This window comes from Tachysurus vachellii, chromosome 21 (genome assembly GCF_030014155.1).
Source record: "Tachysurus vachellii isolate PV-2020 chromosome 21, HZAU_Pvac_v1, whole genome shotgun sequence".
Lineage (NCBI taxonomy): Eukaryota > Metazoa > Chordata > Actinopteri > Siluriformes > Bagridae > Tachysurus > Tachysurus vachellii.
This window is the reverse complement of record NC_083480.1, coordinates 5171248-5183202: the sequence shown is the minus strand read 5'-3', so window position 1 is coordinate 5183202 and position 11955 is coordinate 5171248. Positions and strand designations below refer to the sequence as shown.

At 37.3% G+C, this 11955-nt stretch overlaps 1 protein-coding gene across 1 annotated transcript; it reads right to left on the bottom strand.

Annotated features, from left to right (window-relative positions):
* Nucleotides 1–8727: 8727 nt before the first annotated feature.
* Nucleotides 8728–10636, bottom strand: uts2r5 (urotensin-2 receptor 5). Its single transcript, XM_060897096.1, has one exon. It carries the CDS (start codon nucleotides 10552–10554, stop codon nucleotides 9505–9507), a length of 1050 nt encoding a protein of 349 aa, XP_060753079.1. The 5' UTR covers nucleotides 10555–10636; the 3' UTR covers nucleotides 8728–9504.
* Nucleotides 10637–11955: the final 1319 nt, after the last annotated feature.

Genomic DNA, 11955 nt, shown 5'->3' with positions numbered 1-11955 from the left:
CGAGTACCGGTACTTCCGGTACCGGTTCTCAAAGTGGCCTTTTTTCCCATAGACTCCCATTATAAAATTTGGAGGTTTATAACTTGGCAAGCTTTTGAACTATCTACACCAAACTCTGCCAGCTCCTTTAGGGTGAGACTCTGAACAAAGGTTTAAACTGGTGTACCGACTGGTCTTCCGGTTGTGCCGCAGCCCCGCCCCCAATATATGCAAAATCAAAAAACTTTTTACAACATGTACATGTGACATATCAAAACACTCACAACAATGAGGGGAACTTCCTCACGGGTTTTCTGATGTCACATGATGTCACATGAAAATAAAAAATTAGCACAACATGGACATGTGACATCAAAACACTCAGCCCAATGTGGGGAACTTCCTCAAGAGTATTTGGATGACGCCACATGCTCATCTCCACTTACTTCCAAATGTTTTTGCACCCTAGCTTTCTGTTGTCTCTCACGTGTGTGTGTGTGTGTGTGTGTGTGTATGTGTGTACATATATGCACGTGTGTGTGTGTGTGTGTGTGTGTATATATATATATATATATATATATATATATATATATATATATATATATATATATATATATACACTGTTTATCGCAGTAGATAAACAGGAAATCAATCTGTCAAAGCGTCTCCAGAAACAGCTTTTATGATGCAGAAGCCACTTTAATTTATATTATTTTTATTTTTATATTAATTTATATATTATTCAGCTTGTGTAGTTATTTATTTCAGAAATCCTTGCGATATATTCAGTTTGTGCTGGTCTGACTTTAAACAATACTTTTTTTAAACAATACTGGTCAGTGTTTAAACAATACTTTGTGTGCCCTTTTTTATCAAAATCTCAGGCAGAATGGAAGAAAATATGTTTTTTTTTTTTTTTGTGGTTATGCTAATGTAATGTGCCTAATTGACTGACATCAAATCCAAATACAGAACAAAATACCTCAGAGTGTTAGCTTTCATCAGATACCAAGATTATGTTTCTAGACAAAGGGGTTCAAAAGTTATAAGCCTTGGAAACTCAGCATGCAGTCTTGGTAACCAAGGTTCATTTTGGAGTCTCCAAATGGCACAAAGCAAAAACGCATGGAAATACCTGTAGAAAAACATTCATATAAAATCCATTTTTGAGTCTTTTGACTTCAAACTTTTTTCTGGTGAAAGCTAAGACATGTGGCTATGACCTTGAGTTTGTCTTTAGCTCCTGACATCTGTTTACAGTAGTGTATTTTAGTCCGTTTACAGAAAAATGATTTGGGTGGAAATGAAACCCTCCATTCTAGCCTCTGTAACTCTGTGTCAGTAAGGCCTAGAATCACGCTGACACTTGTATCAGAAACTAGAGATTGTCTTCTTTCCAATGAGACCCCTGAGTGTCAAAGTATGTGGGCGAAATTTAGGCGAAAATCATGAAATCTAGGCCGTTCGCTAAGAGGATTTAACCCTTTAGAAATGTCTATATTTCTGCATAAATATGACCAAAACATCATCAGATTTTCACAGAAGTCCCAAATGAAGACAAAGTAAACCCAGTCAAACAGATCAGACAAATATATTATACTTGGTGATTTCTTTATTCAGAAAAATGTTCCAATATTATATATCTGTGAGAGGTAAAAGTATGTGAACCTTAAGGTTTAGTACTTAATTTCAAGTTACACACACTCAAGAAAAAGCTCCAGTGGTTTTCTCTCTGGGTGAACGAGGATGATGCTGAACAATTCCAGGATCTGCTTTTTTTCGTTGGTTGTTGCGTTAAATCTTACCCAGATAAAACAGTGCTATTTTCTGATTGGCTATTGTGTAGCTTCTTTTTTTGACTGGCTGATAAGTGTCAGGCTCGACTAAGACTAAGGCCACGTTCACACTGCAGGTAAAAGTGGCCCAAATCTGATATTTTTGGGGTCAAATGACCAGGTCAGACTTCTTCAGGAGTAGTGTGAACACTCAAATCAGATTCAGACCACTTCCATATGTGGTCCTGAATCAGACCCAAATATGATTTTTTCCAATGTGGCCACAGTGTGAACAACCAAGGCGGATTTGATGTGACTTTTATGTCAATCTACATCGACATTCGTCACAGTTATGCGCCGGTGAGTACGCACACAATGCGTGATACCACTCAGCCAATCAAGTCTGTGCATTCCTGATGTAAACCCTGCGACTCAACAGTGCAAGACAGATGAGAGAGAATTAGAGTAAAGTTACACATGAAAGAAAGATAGCGATACATGTAGAAAACAAAGGGAGAGAAACGGACGAGTGAGACGGAGAAAGGGAGAGAAAGGAATGGGAGACAGAGAAAGGGAGAGAAACGGACGAGTGAGACGGAGAAAGGGAGAATAAAGAACAAATGGTGCTCTCCAAAAAAAGAAAAGTGGACAGCGAGAATAGAGCGTTTAATACAGAATGGACAGACTGATTTCTGTTCATACTTCCCACTGGAGCACTAAACCAGTGTGTCTCATATGTAAACCAGTGTGTCTCAGAAACTGTGACACTTATTAAAAGTGACAATGTGAAACGCCATTATGAGACAAACATAAAGGTTTTGAACAAACATCCACTCAAATCTGAAGACAGCGTCCCTGAGACAGCTTTCCCAGGTCTGAGGGAAGTAGCCCTATACATCCTGACCATGTTTGGCTCTACATACAACTGTGAGACATTTTGAAATGTAGCCCTACTTTTATTGATTTAATGAGAGAACGTTATACATGTCTACAGTCATATATATGTTCAGTTCTATGTTACGTGACAATAAATATTGTCAAAAGGTTTTTGACTTGTACTGAATTTATTTGATTTGACAGTCAGGTATTGATTGCTTGCAGATGTTGATACAACTACTAGGCTACTTAAATATATATCACACTAACTAGTTAGGCATTATGATCTTCTGGACCTTTGCTTCAAGAAATTTTCTCTTATTGGGCCTCTTTAAATTTTAGTTGAATACCTCTGTGATAAATAGTCGAAAAGTTTTTCTGCGTCAGAAATACAGTGTGTGGCGGGAGAGAGTGAGAAAAGACCGAAATGAGTGACTTTCATGCTCGATGCTGACACTTGAGAGCTCTGTGGATAAAATCATCTGCCAAATGCTGTAAATATAAATGTAAAATCTTTAACTTTTACAAATCAGTTTATGCAAATAAGGCGCTGTTTAATTAAATATGCATAAACATGCATTCATACTTGCATCTTGAAATGGTAATTTATCGTGAATATTTGATCTTCAATGGCACGCAGGTGTAGTTTGTATTGGAATGGAATTTGCGGTAGTTTAGACATCATATTGGACTTAGATTTCCCACAATGCAGTTCAACGACATGCTGACAGCCACGTGGGTGGACAAGAGTGACGCAGCAGCGCTTAATTCTGCGTTCAGCTAGAGAGGGAAATGCTGGGTTCGTGATGCTGGGTTCTTGAACAACTCGGAATTTAAGTCAGAAACAAAAATTCTTACTGTGATCTGTGTACAAAAAAAAGGAATGAAAGAGTTGTTCGGTTTCTTTTTGGTTTGGTTTGGTTAACAAAAACTGTGCAGAAAGCGAATTAATTTCACAGTTATCAAAGTATCACCCAGTATATAGTAATTTCAATTAAAAACAGAAATTTTATTTTCCTGCTGATCTCCGTCCTGTAAAAGACACCACAGCATTGCTATACAATAATATACATTACAAAGATAATAATATACAACAACAACTACAAAAACAGCAATAATAATAATAATAATAATAGTGAGATGATGTCAGCACAGCTTGTGACTTTACATCACAGAAATAACAGAAACACATTGGCAACAAATATCTGCTTCAGGAGGCCTGAGAACAAATAAAGTAACTTGTTTTTAGTTAGAAGTGAATGATTTATTTCACTCTGAACAGGAAAAAGATTTTTTACAGAAAGGATTGCTGAGAGTCCAATTTAATGTATTTCCGACACATGATTTATGATTTATTTTAATAACCTTTTGGGAATTTCCTTTGCAACATCCTTTTTAACTAAAGAAAGGAAAGAAGATGTCAAATTTCATGAATGCAGGTCATCTAGAAAGTATTTGGTTCTGAACAGAGAAAAAAAATTCACGGATTTGAGGAAAAAAGGTGTAAAATTGGGATTAATGAGTTTTTACTCCAAACAGTATGGTTTATAAGGCTTATAAAGGCATCATATATAATGACACATAAGTGTGCTTTAATTTATATATTTAAAAAAAAAAAAAAACATAAAAAACTAGCTTCTATGAGCTACTCAATAGTCTTGATTGAAGAAAAAAAAACTGCTATATTAAAAAGATCCACAAAAGTTTTCTCAGGGTGGGAGGGGCTTACTCTGTTGGCCTGTCAATCACAGTGACATTATCCAGTCGTGAGGCTTCCGGGGGTCGTGTATGAGGAAGAGGGTAGACTGCTCTTTCCTTGCTTAGAGTCCAGCCTCTTCAACTGGTAGCTGTCATATGATGAGGTAAGATGGCTGAGCTGGTAAAAATGAGCTGAATAGTCCCATAAAACTACATGAGAATCGTTGTTACTGCTGTATTCAGGGTCAGTGCATTCAGGGTTTATGTATTATAGCATTTTTCACAGCCAGCATAATTATGAAACATTTTTCCCCAGAGATAAGAGCTACATTCTCCATCATAATCTCAATGACAGATGAAATATCGTGTGCTAGACTACAGCAATTAGACTACAGTTAATGCCTTAAGTCTACGTCCGCTATTATATAAAGGTCTACACTGACATCCTCAACATTCCGATCTCGACCTCTGATATAACCATAGCTGTAAAAATATTTAAAAAACAAACATTACCTTAAATGTCCTCTCTATAAAAGAGTGAAGCAACAATAGATCTCTCGAGTACTCTTGATCATAATCATGTGCAGAGATGTGTTGAGGAGAATACGGCTTTACTCTCAGCTCTTGTCCTAAAAAAAAGCATCTAATTACTCCATCCATCCATCCATCCATTAGAAGTGCTCAAATGGGATAAAAATTCAACTTCCCCTTTAAAATTTACTGCTTAAACACACACACACACACACACACACTATGTACAGCTTAATTTTATATTTGGAGTTTTTGGGAGCATGGTGTTAGTTAGTATGTTTGTCTCACAACTCCGGGGCTTGGGGTTTGATTTCCACTTCTTCACACACTACTGTCTGTGTGTGTGTGTGCAATTTGCATGTTCTCCAAAGGCTTCAGGGGTTCCGTCCAGGTTCTCCGGTTACCTCTTCCAGTGCAAAGACATACATTACTCTGATTGGTATCAGTGTGTGAATGAGTGTGATTGTGTGTAAGATTGTGGCCTGTGATGGGTCGGTACCCTGTCCAGTGTGTCCACTGCCTCGTGCCCTGAGCTCTTCTGGGATTGACTTTAGGTTGCCTGCAACCCTGTGTTGGATAAGCTCTACAGCAAAGGTGACAAACTAGTTATAAAAATATGAACTAAATCCACACACTGATTCATATTTCTGAAAGCTGACACTACTTCCTGATAATAGTTACAGAAATGTCACATGCTGTTTGTTCATTTCCTGACTCTAAGCCCCAAGCCCCAGCCACCCCCACCACCCCAAGTCCCCCACCACCACCCCAAGACCCCAATGTTTAAGTACTTTCCCTAAGAGAAGGAGAGATAGTGGGATTTTTTAGAAAGCACAGGAAATCTCTGAGGTTTTAAAAAATGCACAATTAAATAATATGCCATCTGTTCGAACAATCACAGGGAATGAAATCATTAGATGCTTTTTCAAGTTCCCCTTTTCACGTTTCACAGTAATATGTATCGCATAAACACACAAAGAGCAGGATTCCCATGGAAAAATCAAGCGTCTGTTCTGCATGGACTGAAACAATTACTCTCATCCATTTCCTCTGTGTTATCTCTGTTTGGTACTAACGTCAAACCCAATTTGTCCAGAAACTTTCTCAGAACCTTTATAAGCAAAAGAAAACAAAAAAAAAAACAATTACTGTCCCGAGGTCAGTGCAGTGATCACTGATATTATTCTTTATAATTTTACAGAAGACAAACTCCTCGTCTAAGCTTCTGAGATAATTTACGCCGTCCGTCCGCGGGGAAAGAAGAGGCCAGAGCAGCACGACCTGCAAAAACAAGACAAGAATCACTACAAAAGGTGCGTGTGAGGAAGAGGCTGTCGAGTGTGTACATGTTAAGCACAGCTCACACTGGATCACTTAGGTAAAGGAAACAACAGTCTAGTTTAACTGCGCTTGTGTTCCCAGGAACCTTAAACAACACAACATACTGCACTAATGAGGCTGTGGAAAAGTCGATAACGTAAACATTTGTGCTTACAAGCTGACACAGACAACAGTTTTAAAGGATTTCGCTTCATACTTCTCACTCACTGTAGCTTTCAATCACGTTCATAATTAATTCCAAGTGATACAAATGCTAATTATGAATAAATCAGGCATAAAATGTGACAAGGTGTGCTGTTATAAGAACATAATCAATAACAGGCTGCTGTGATGTGGCCTGAGGCAAAACAGACTTATTTTATCAACACCAGAACTTCTTGAGGTGTTTTATTCTGTTTACACCGCAGCCATTTGCTGCTCCTATAAGCAAACATTTTTTATTCACATTTGTCTATTAATGTCTATAATTATTGTTATATTTTCTACATCACTTACATTTCAGCAGCTGAAACTCTTATTATGTCTCCTTTAAGACCTCAACTCAAAAGTTATCAAGACTATAAAGTATATTACGCTTAATTTTTCAATGCTGTACATTCATTATTCTAAACTTATAAAATAAATAGTAATAATTAAAGTAATAAAAGAGATGAAAAGAAGTTCACTTATTGAGACAAAACAAAACAAGAGGAGACAAAACAAAACAAAACAATAAAAACAAACAAAAAAACAGAAACAAAATAAAACAAAAAAACAAGACAAAGAAAACAAAACAAGAAAAAACAAAACAAGAGAAAAACAAAACAAGAAAAAAACAAAACAAAACAAACACCACAGCTTGTCATGTCATGAAATTGGAGTTTGTAGTAGACGGATTCCTTCTATAAATGTTACAGATACATGAGTTTACTATGAATGAGGCCACTTAGGAGCCATGAAGAGTTTAGGACTGCATACTGATACAAAGTCTTACACTCAAGTCTCCATCAGGGAACAATTCCTTTGTTCACTTCAACAAAAATAGAACATGTTTAAACTGGAATCAATTTCCTGGTTACATAATTATATATTTTGACCATATATACTGTAGAGTTATAGAATAAAAATGATTATAATCACACTCTCTGGTGTCACCCGGATGAGATCCCTTTTCAGTCTGGTTCCATTCCAGGTTTCTTCCTCATGTTGTCTCAGGGATTTTTTCCTCACCACCGTCACCTTTGGTTTACTCGTTAGGGATACATTTAAAATGGGAACTTTATTCTTGGGATTTATATTTTTGTAAATCTTCTAACAATTTATCGTTAAACCACAATACAAATAAGATTAAATTTAACTGAAGTGTTAAATGAATGCCACCTTAGAACACACACACACACACACACACACACACACACACACACCCCTTTATATACCTCTATACAAACCATACAAGCCCCTGTGAGCCCACTAACTTGTTACTATAGAAACCATACAGATAAACCTATTCCGACACCTCCTGACCAGAATTCTAAAGAATTCTAAAGAATTCTTGCTGTATGAACATGATTAGTGGTAAAGTACCACTGTAAGATATTTTTGACATGCATTAGCTATTATTCTGAAATATTATTAAGACAGTTCATGGATGTAAATGTGTGAGTGAAAGCTACAGTTGATGCTAATCACCCTGATCAGTTGTGAGCCAGAGCCTGGTATTAATCCCACTCTCCAAGTACACAAAAACAAAATCACTGACAAGAGACGGTGAAATGTTTTCCAACTGAATCTGTTCTGCAGAAGTGTACAGGAATGAGAAGGTTTTTTTTTTTTTTTTTTTAACAGAATATTATATATTTTAAGAGCATTACAGCACCAATGTGCATTTGAACCAAAATATATTATAATAACTGGAAAAAAAACTTTTTGCATATATTACTATACATGTTTTTATTTTTATTTTTTACTTTACACACCAAAGAAGGTCTAACATTATTAGATCCAGGTGCATCAAAAGCACAGAAGACAGAATTGAAAAGGAAAAAAAAAAAATTCAATCTTCGATCATTAGTTACAGATCTAAATCTTCTGACTGAAGATTTTGTGCTTATGTATACAGAACAAACTCTAATGAAAGCTTCATGCAATAAAGAGCACAAGAAAACACTCAGTTTTCAATAAAAGGCAATAAAAGTTCAATAGAGAACAACATGCAAAACCAATTAACACCCGAAAAACAACTGAATCTCACTGGATTCTTAAAAATATATATTTAAAAGTTGAGACCGATTTTTCTCTCTTCGGTTTTAAGCGCAAACAAAAATGTATGATTTTTTTCAGCTAGTAGTGAAAAGCAGTGTATTTTAAAGCCATTAGCTTTAGTTAAAGTGACATCAATTGTTTTCAACATAATATGAAGTTCTTAATTTCTTTCTGAATTCTTTTTGAAATTTATGTCGCACTTTTCCAACTCTCCATGTCTACAAATTCTTACCGTTCTTCTTTTGCAGATAAAAAAAAAAACATTCTCTCCATCTTGGATCTTTCTGTTTGTTTGTTGTTGTTGTTTTTTTTAAATAAATTTTGTTAGGTTTAATAAGATAATGTAATCATACAAAAAGCTACAATTTAACAGTCTATAACTTTTCGCACTCTTGAACACGTAAAACTATTATGTCTGTGTATCTGGACGCCGTGTAATAGTAGCTTATGGAGCCTTAATATTGTTATTGAGACATTGATCACGGGTGTCACATGTTGTCAGTTACAGGAGTATTAGAGGCTTTCATTTTCTGAAAATCAGTCATTTAGTGAATCAGAAAAGCATGTAAATTATCACAAGCTACACAAACCTCTCTGTTTTGAATAGAAAACTGTAGGATTAGTACCTAATTTCTAAAAGGAGACATTTTCTAAACTATAGTTTAAAAAAAACATCTGAATAAAATCGAACCGTCTTAAAATTTCCACACCGATTGTTATGTCTGTTTCCCGGCAAGATCTAAAAACAACGTAAAATATTTTGCCTAATTGCATTAAAATACTAAAGTATTTCGATTTTCTTTTTAAGCTTCATCCAAGATCACACCTAATCCTCAGTCTCATGTTCTACAAAAAAACTAAATATATTAAACACATATATTATATTCTGTGGTTCATCCTGTAAAGGGTTTTTTCTTTTCCTGGTCTGGTCATTTCCTTTCTTTTAAAATGTCTCGTCTAATTTCCAGAAAATTCTTTCCAAACAGAATGTTAGCTACGATATAAATAAGGTTCATCTGCTTAAGAGCAGCGGGTAAAAACCTTCAATGTTTTCTTTCAGGCATTAAAGTGTAAACTGGTGACTCCCAGATGACACAGACCTCTGAGATGAACGATGGAATCTCTTTTTAAACCCAGTGCTGCACTTCTGCCTGTCTCTCAGATACTCCTGGTAGTTTCTGGTCAGCAGCGTGTACAGAAAAGGGTTGATGCAGCTGTTGCTGTAAGCCAGACAAGTCACAATGAAGTTCACGCACACCATCGTTTTATGAGAGAGCTTCTCATGTTCGAAATAATAAACGCTAAGCAGCTGCCATAACCAGAAAGGCACAAAACATGCCCAGTACGTAAGAACTATACCGAAGATCATGTATAGTACTTTCTGTTTGTGGCATTTAGTCCTGCTTGAATCTCTGGAGGCGGAGAACACCGTGGTTTGGGACGTCCAGTAAGTTCTGGCTAACTTGAGATAGAGGAACCCGATGACGCATCCAGGCGCCAGGATACAGGTGTTGAAGAGGATGGTCAGGTAGACTTTGTAGGCAGTCATCTGCCAGGTGGGGTGGCAAATCCGCTTCTCAAGCCCGTCTCGGAGGCTCGTCCGGAGCTCGATCATGATCATGGTGGGGAGAGAAAGAGTGAAGGAGACAAGCCAGACGGCACAGGTGAGTGCGCGTCTGTAGTGCCTGGAACGAGTGAAGGTGTCCAGAGGTCTGAGCACGGCCACATAGCGTTCCGTACTCATCACGGTCAGCATGAAGATGCTGGCGTGCATAGTCAGGAAGTCGAGGCTGAAGAGCACGCGGCAGCCAATGTCACCAAAATACCAGTCTTTTGCGAAGTAAGTGCACACCACAAATGGAATAGTGCACAGGTAGAGCAGGTCGGCTAATGCCAAGTTCACGATGTAGATGTACATAGTGCCGGTTACTCGTATCGCAATGTTCATCACCACCAGGGTGTACACGTTTCCAGCAGTACCCACTAGAAACATCAGAGCCAGGACAGCGCCTAAGAGAAACGTTATTAGCATGTCCTGAGAGAACACAGGGGTCTCAGAAAAAGGCAAAGACCCGTTGACAAATACGCTTGAGTCATTCATGCGTGTCCCCATAGCTGATGTTAACAAGCAGCAACGCTTAAAGAAAATGCTGATGTGTGTGGAAGAAGTGTACCAAGAAGCATTGTATATTACAATGCTAATAAGGACACAAAAAAATCCGAAATAATGATTTAGTGTGAAAACAGCCAGAATGAGTCTCTGGTCAGAACAGAAAGCACACAGATGTCATAAAATGTTACCAGCTCACCTTTCCAGTCAAGGTCCTGGTGTGCGTTTTACTTCCAAACAATTTTCTCAGTGTCTCCTGCATTTATATATGTCTCCCAAAACAAGGTGAAGCAAAACTTCACAGGTTTTTCGCTGGAAACGGATTAAAATCCTGCTGAGGATTTGAAGAGAAGGAGCTTCTCTGCAGCTTGCAGCTCTGATGTGTGCCTTGAGTGCGTGTGCGCTTTTGGAGACTCGCTCTCGCTCTCTCTCTCTCTCTCTCTCTCTCTCTCTCTCTCTCTCTCTCTCTCTCTCTCACACGCACATACACACACGCACACACATGCACACACATACACACACACACACACACACACACACACGCACATACAGACACATGCACACGCATGCACACGCATGCACACACCCTCCTCCTGAAAGTTCTTCATACCATTTCCATCATTAAAGCTGCACTTAGCTAAGATACTGGATGTTTCTTGCCCTTCTATGGTGGGGTAAACAGCTGTGTTAACTTTCAGAGTAAACCTGATGGTTCAGACCGAGACATTTTGTTTATTTTCTTTCTTCCATGATGAAACGCACACTGATACAGCAATCAGTGCGAAATCTGATTTCAATATCTAACACGGCTGTTTGGACAATAAATTAGCTCACTAGGGAACAAACACCATAGCTACGCTTCTTTTTATTTATTTATTTATTTATTTATTTACTTATTTACTTACTTACTTACTTACTTACTTACTTACTTACTTACTTACTTACTTATTTATTTTAGTTTAGTTTTAATACTCATGATATCTGCTGTCAGGGGGAAGCTATAGCAGGTCTTACTGGATCATTTATCTGATCAAAAGTTTTATTATTTTACAACGTGTATATTAATAATACCACAGCGTGTCTTAAAGGTTTCTGGGTTTTAGCTACATCAGAAAGGTGAAATGTGATGCATGTTGATAAAATTAGGTGATCAGCCCTATGATACTGTACTTTAGATTACAGAATGATTAAATGGAAATGCATTTAGTTCCACCAGGAAATAGAAATGAAATTGTCCTCAATATCGACTATTAACGCTGTCAGCTTGACTTGAAGAAATCCAGACCAGCTCACATAACCATTTTTTAAACTACGGACACAATCGTAATTGAGCGGAGAAGCAAACAGGAATGGCAAGACTTTAATAATGTGAGGACCATGTGTGTTTAATTGGACCTTTATTTT

What these genes read in the sequence shown, in the direction of transcription:
- uts2r5 (XM_060897096.1), bottom strand. Translation starts at nt 10,554, where the DNA reads ATGGGGACACGCATGAATGACTCAAGCGTATTTGTCAACGGGTCTTTG.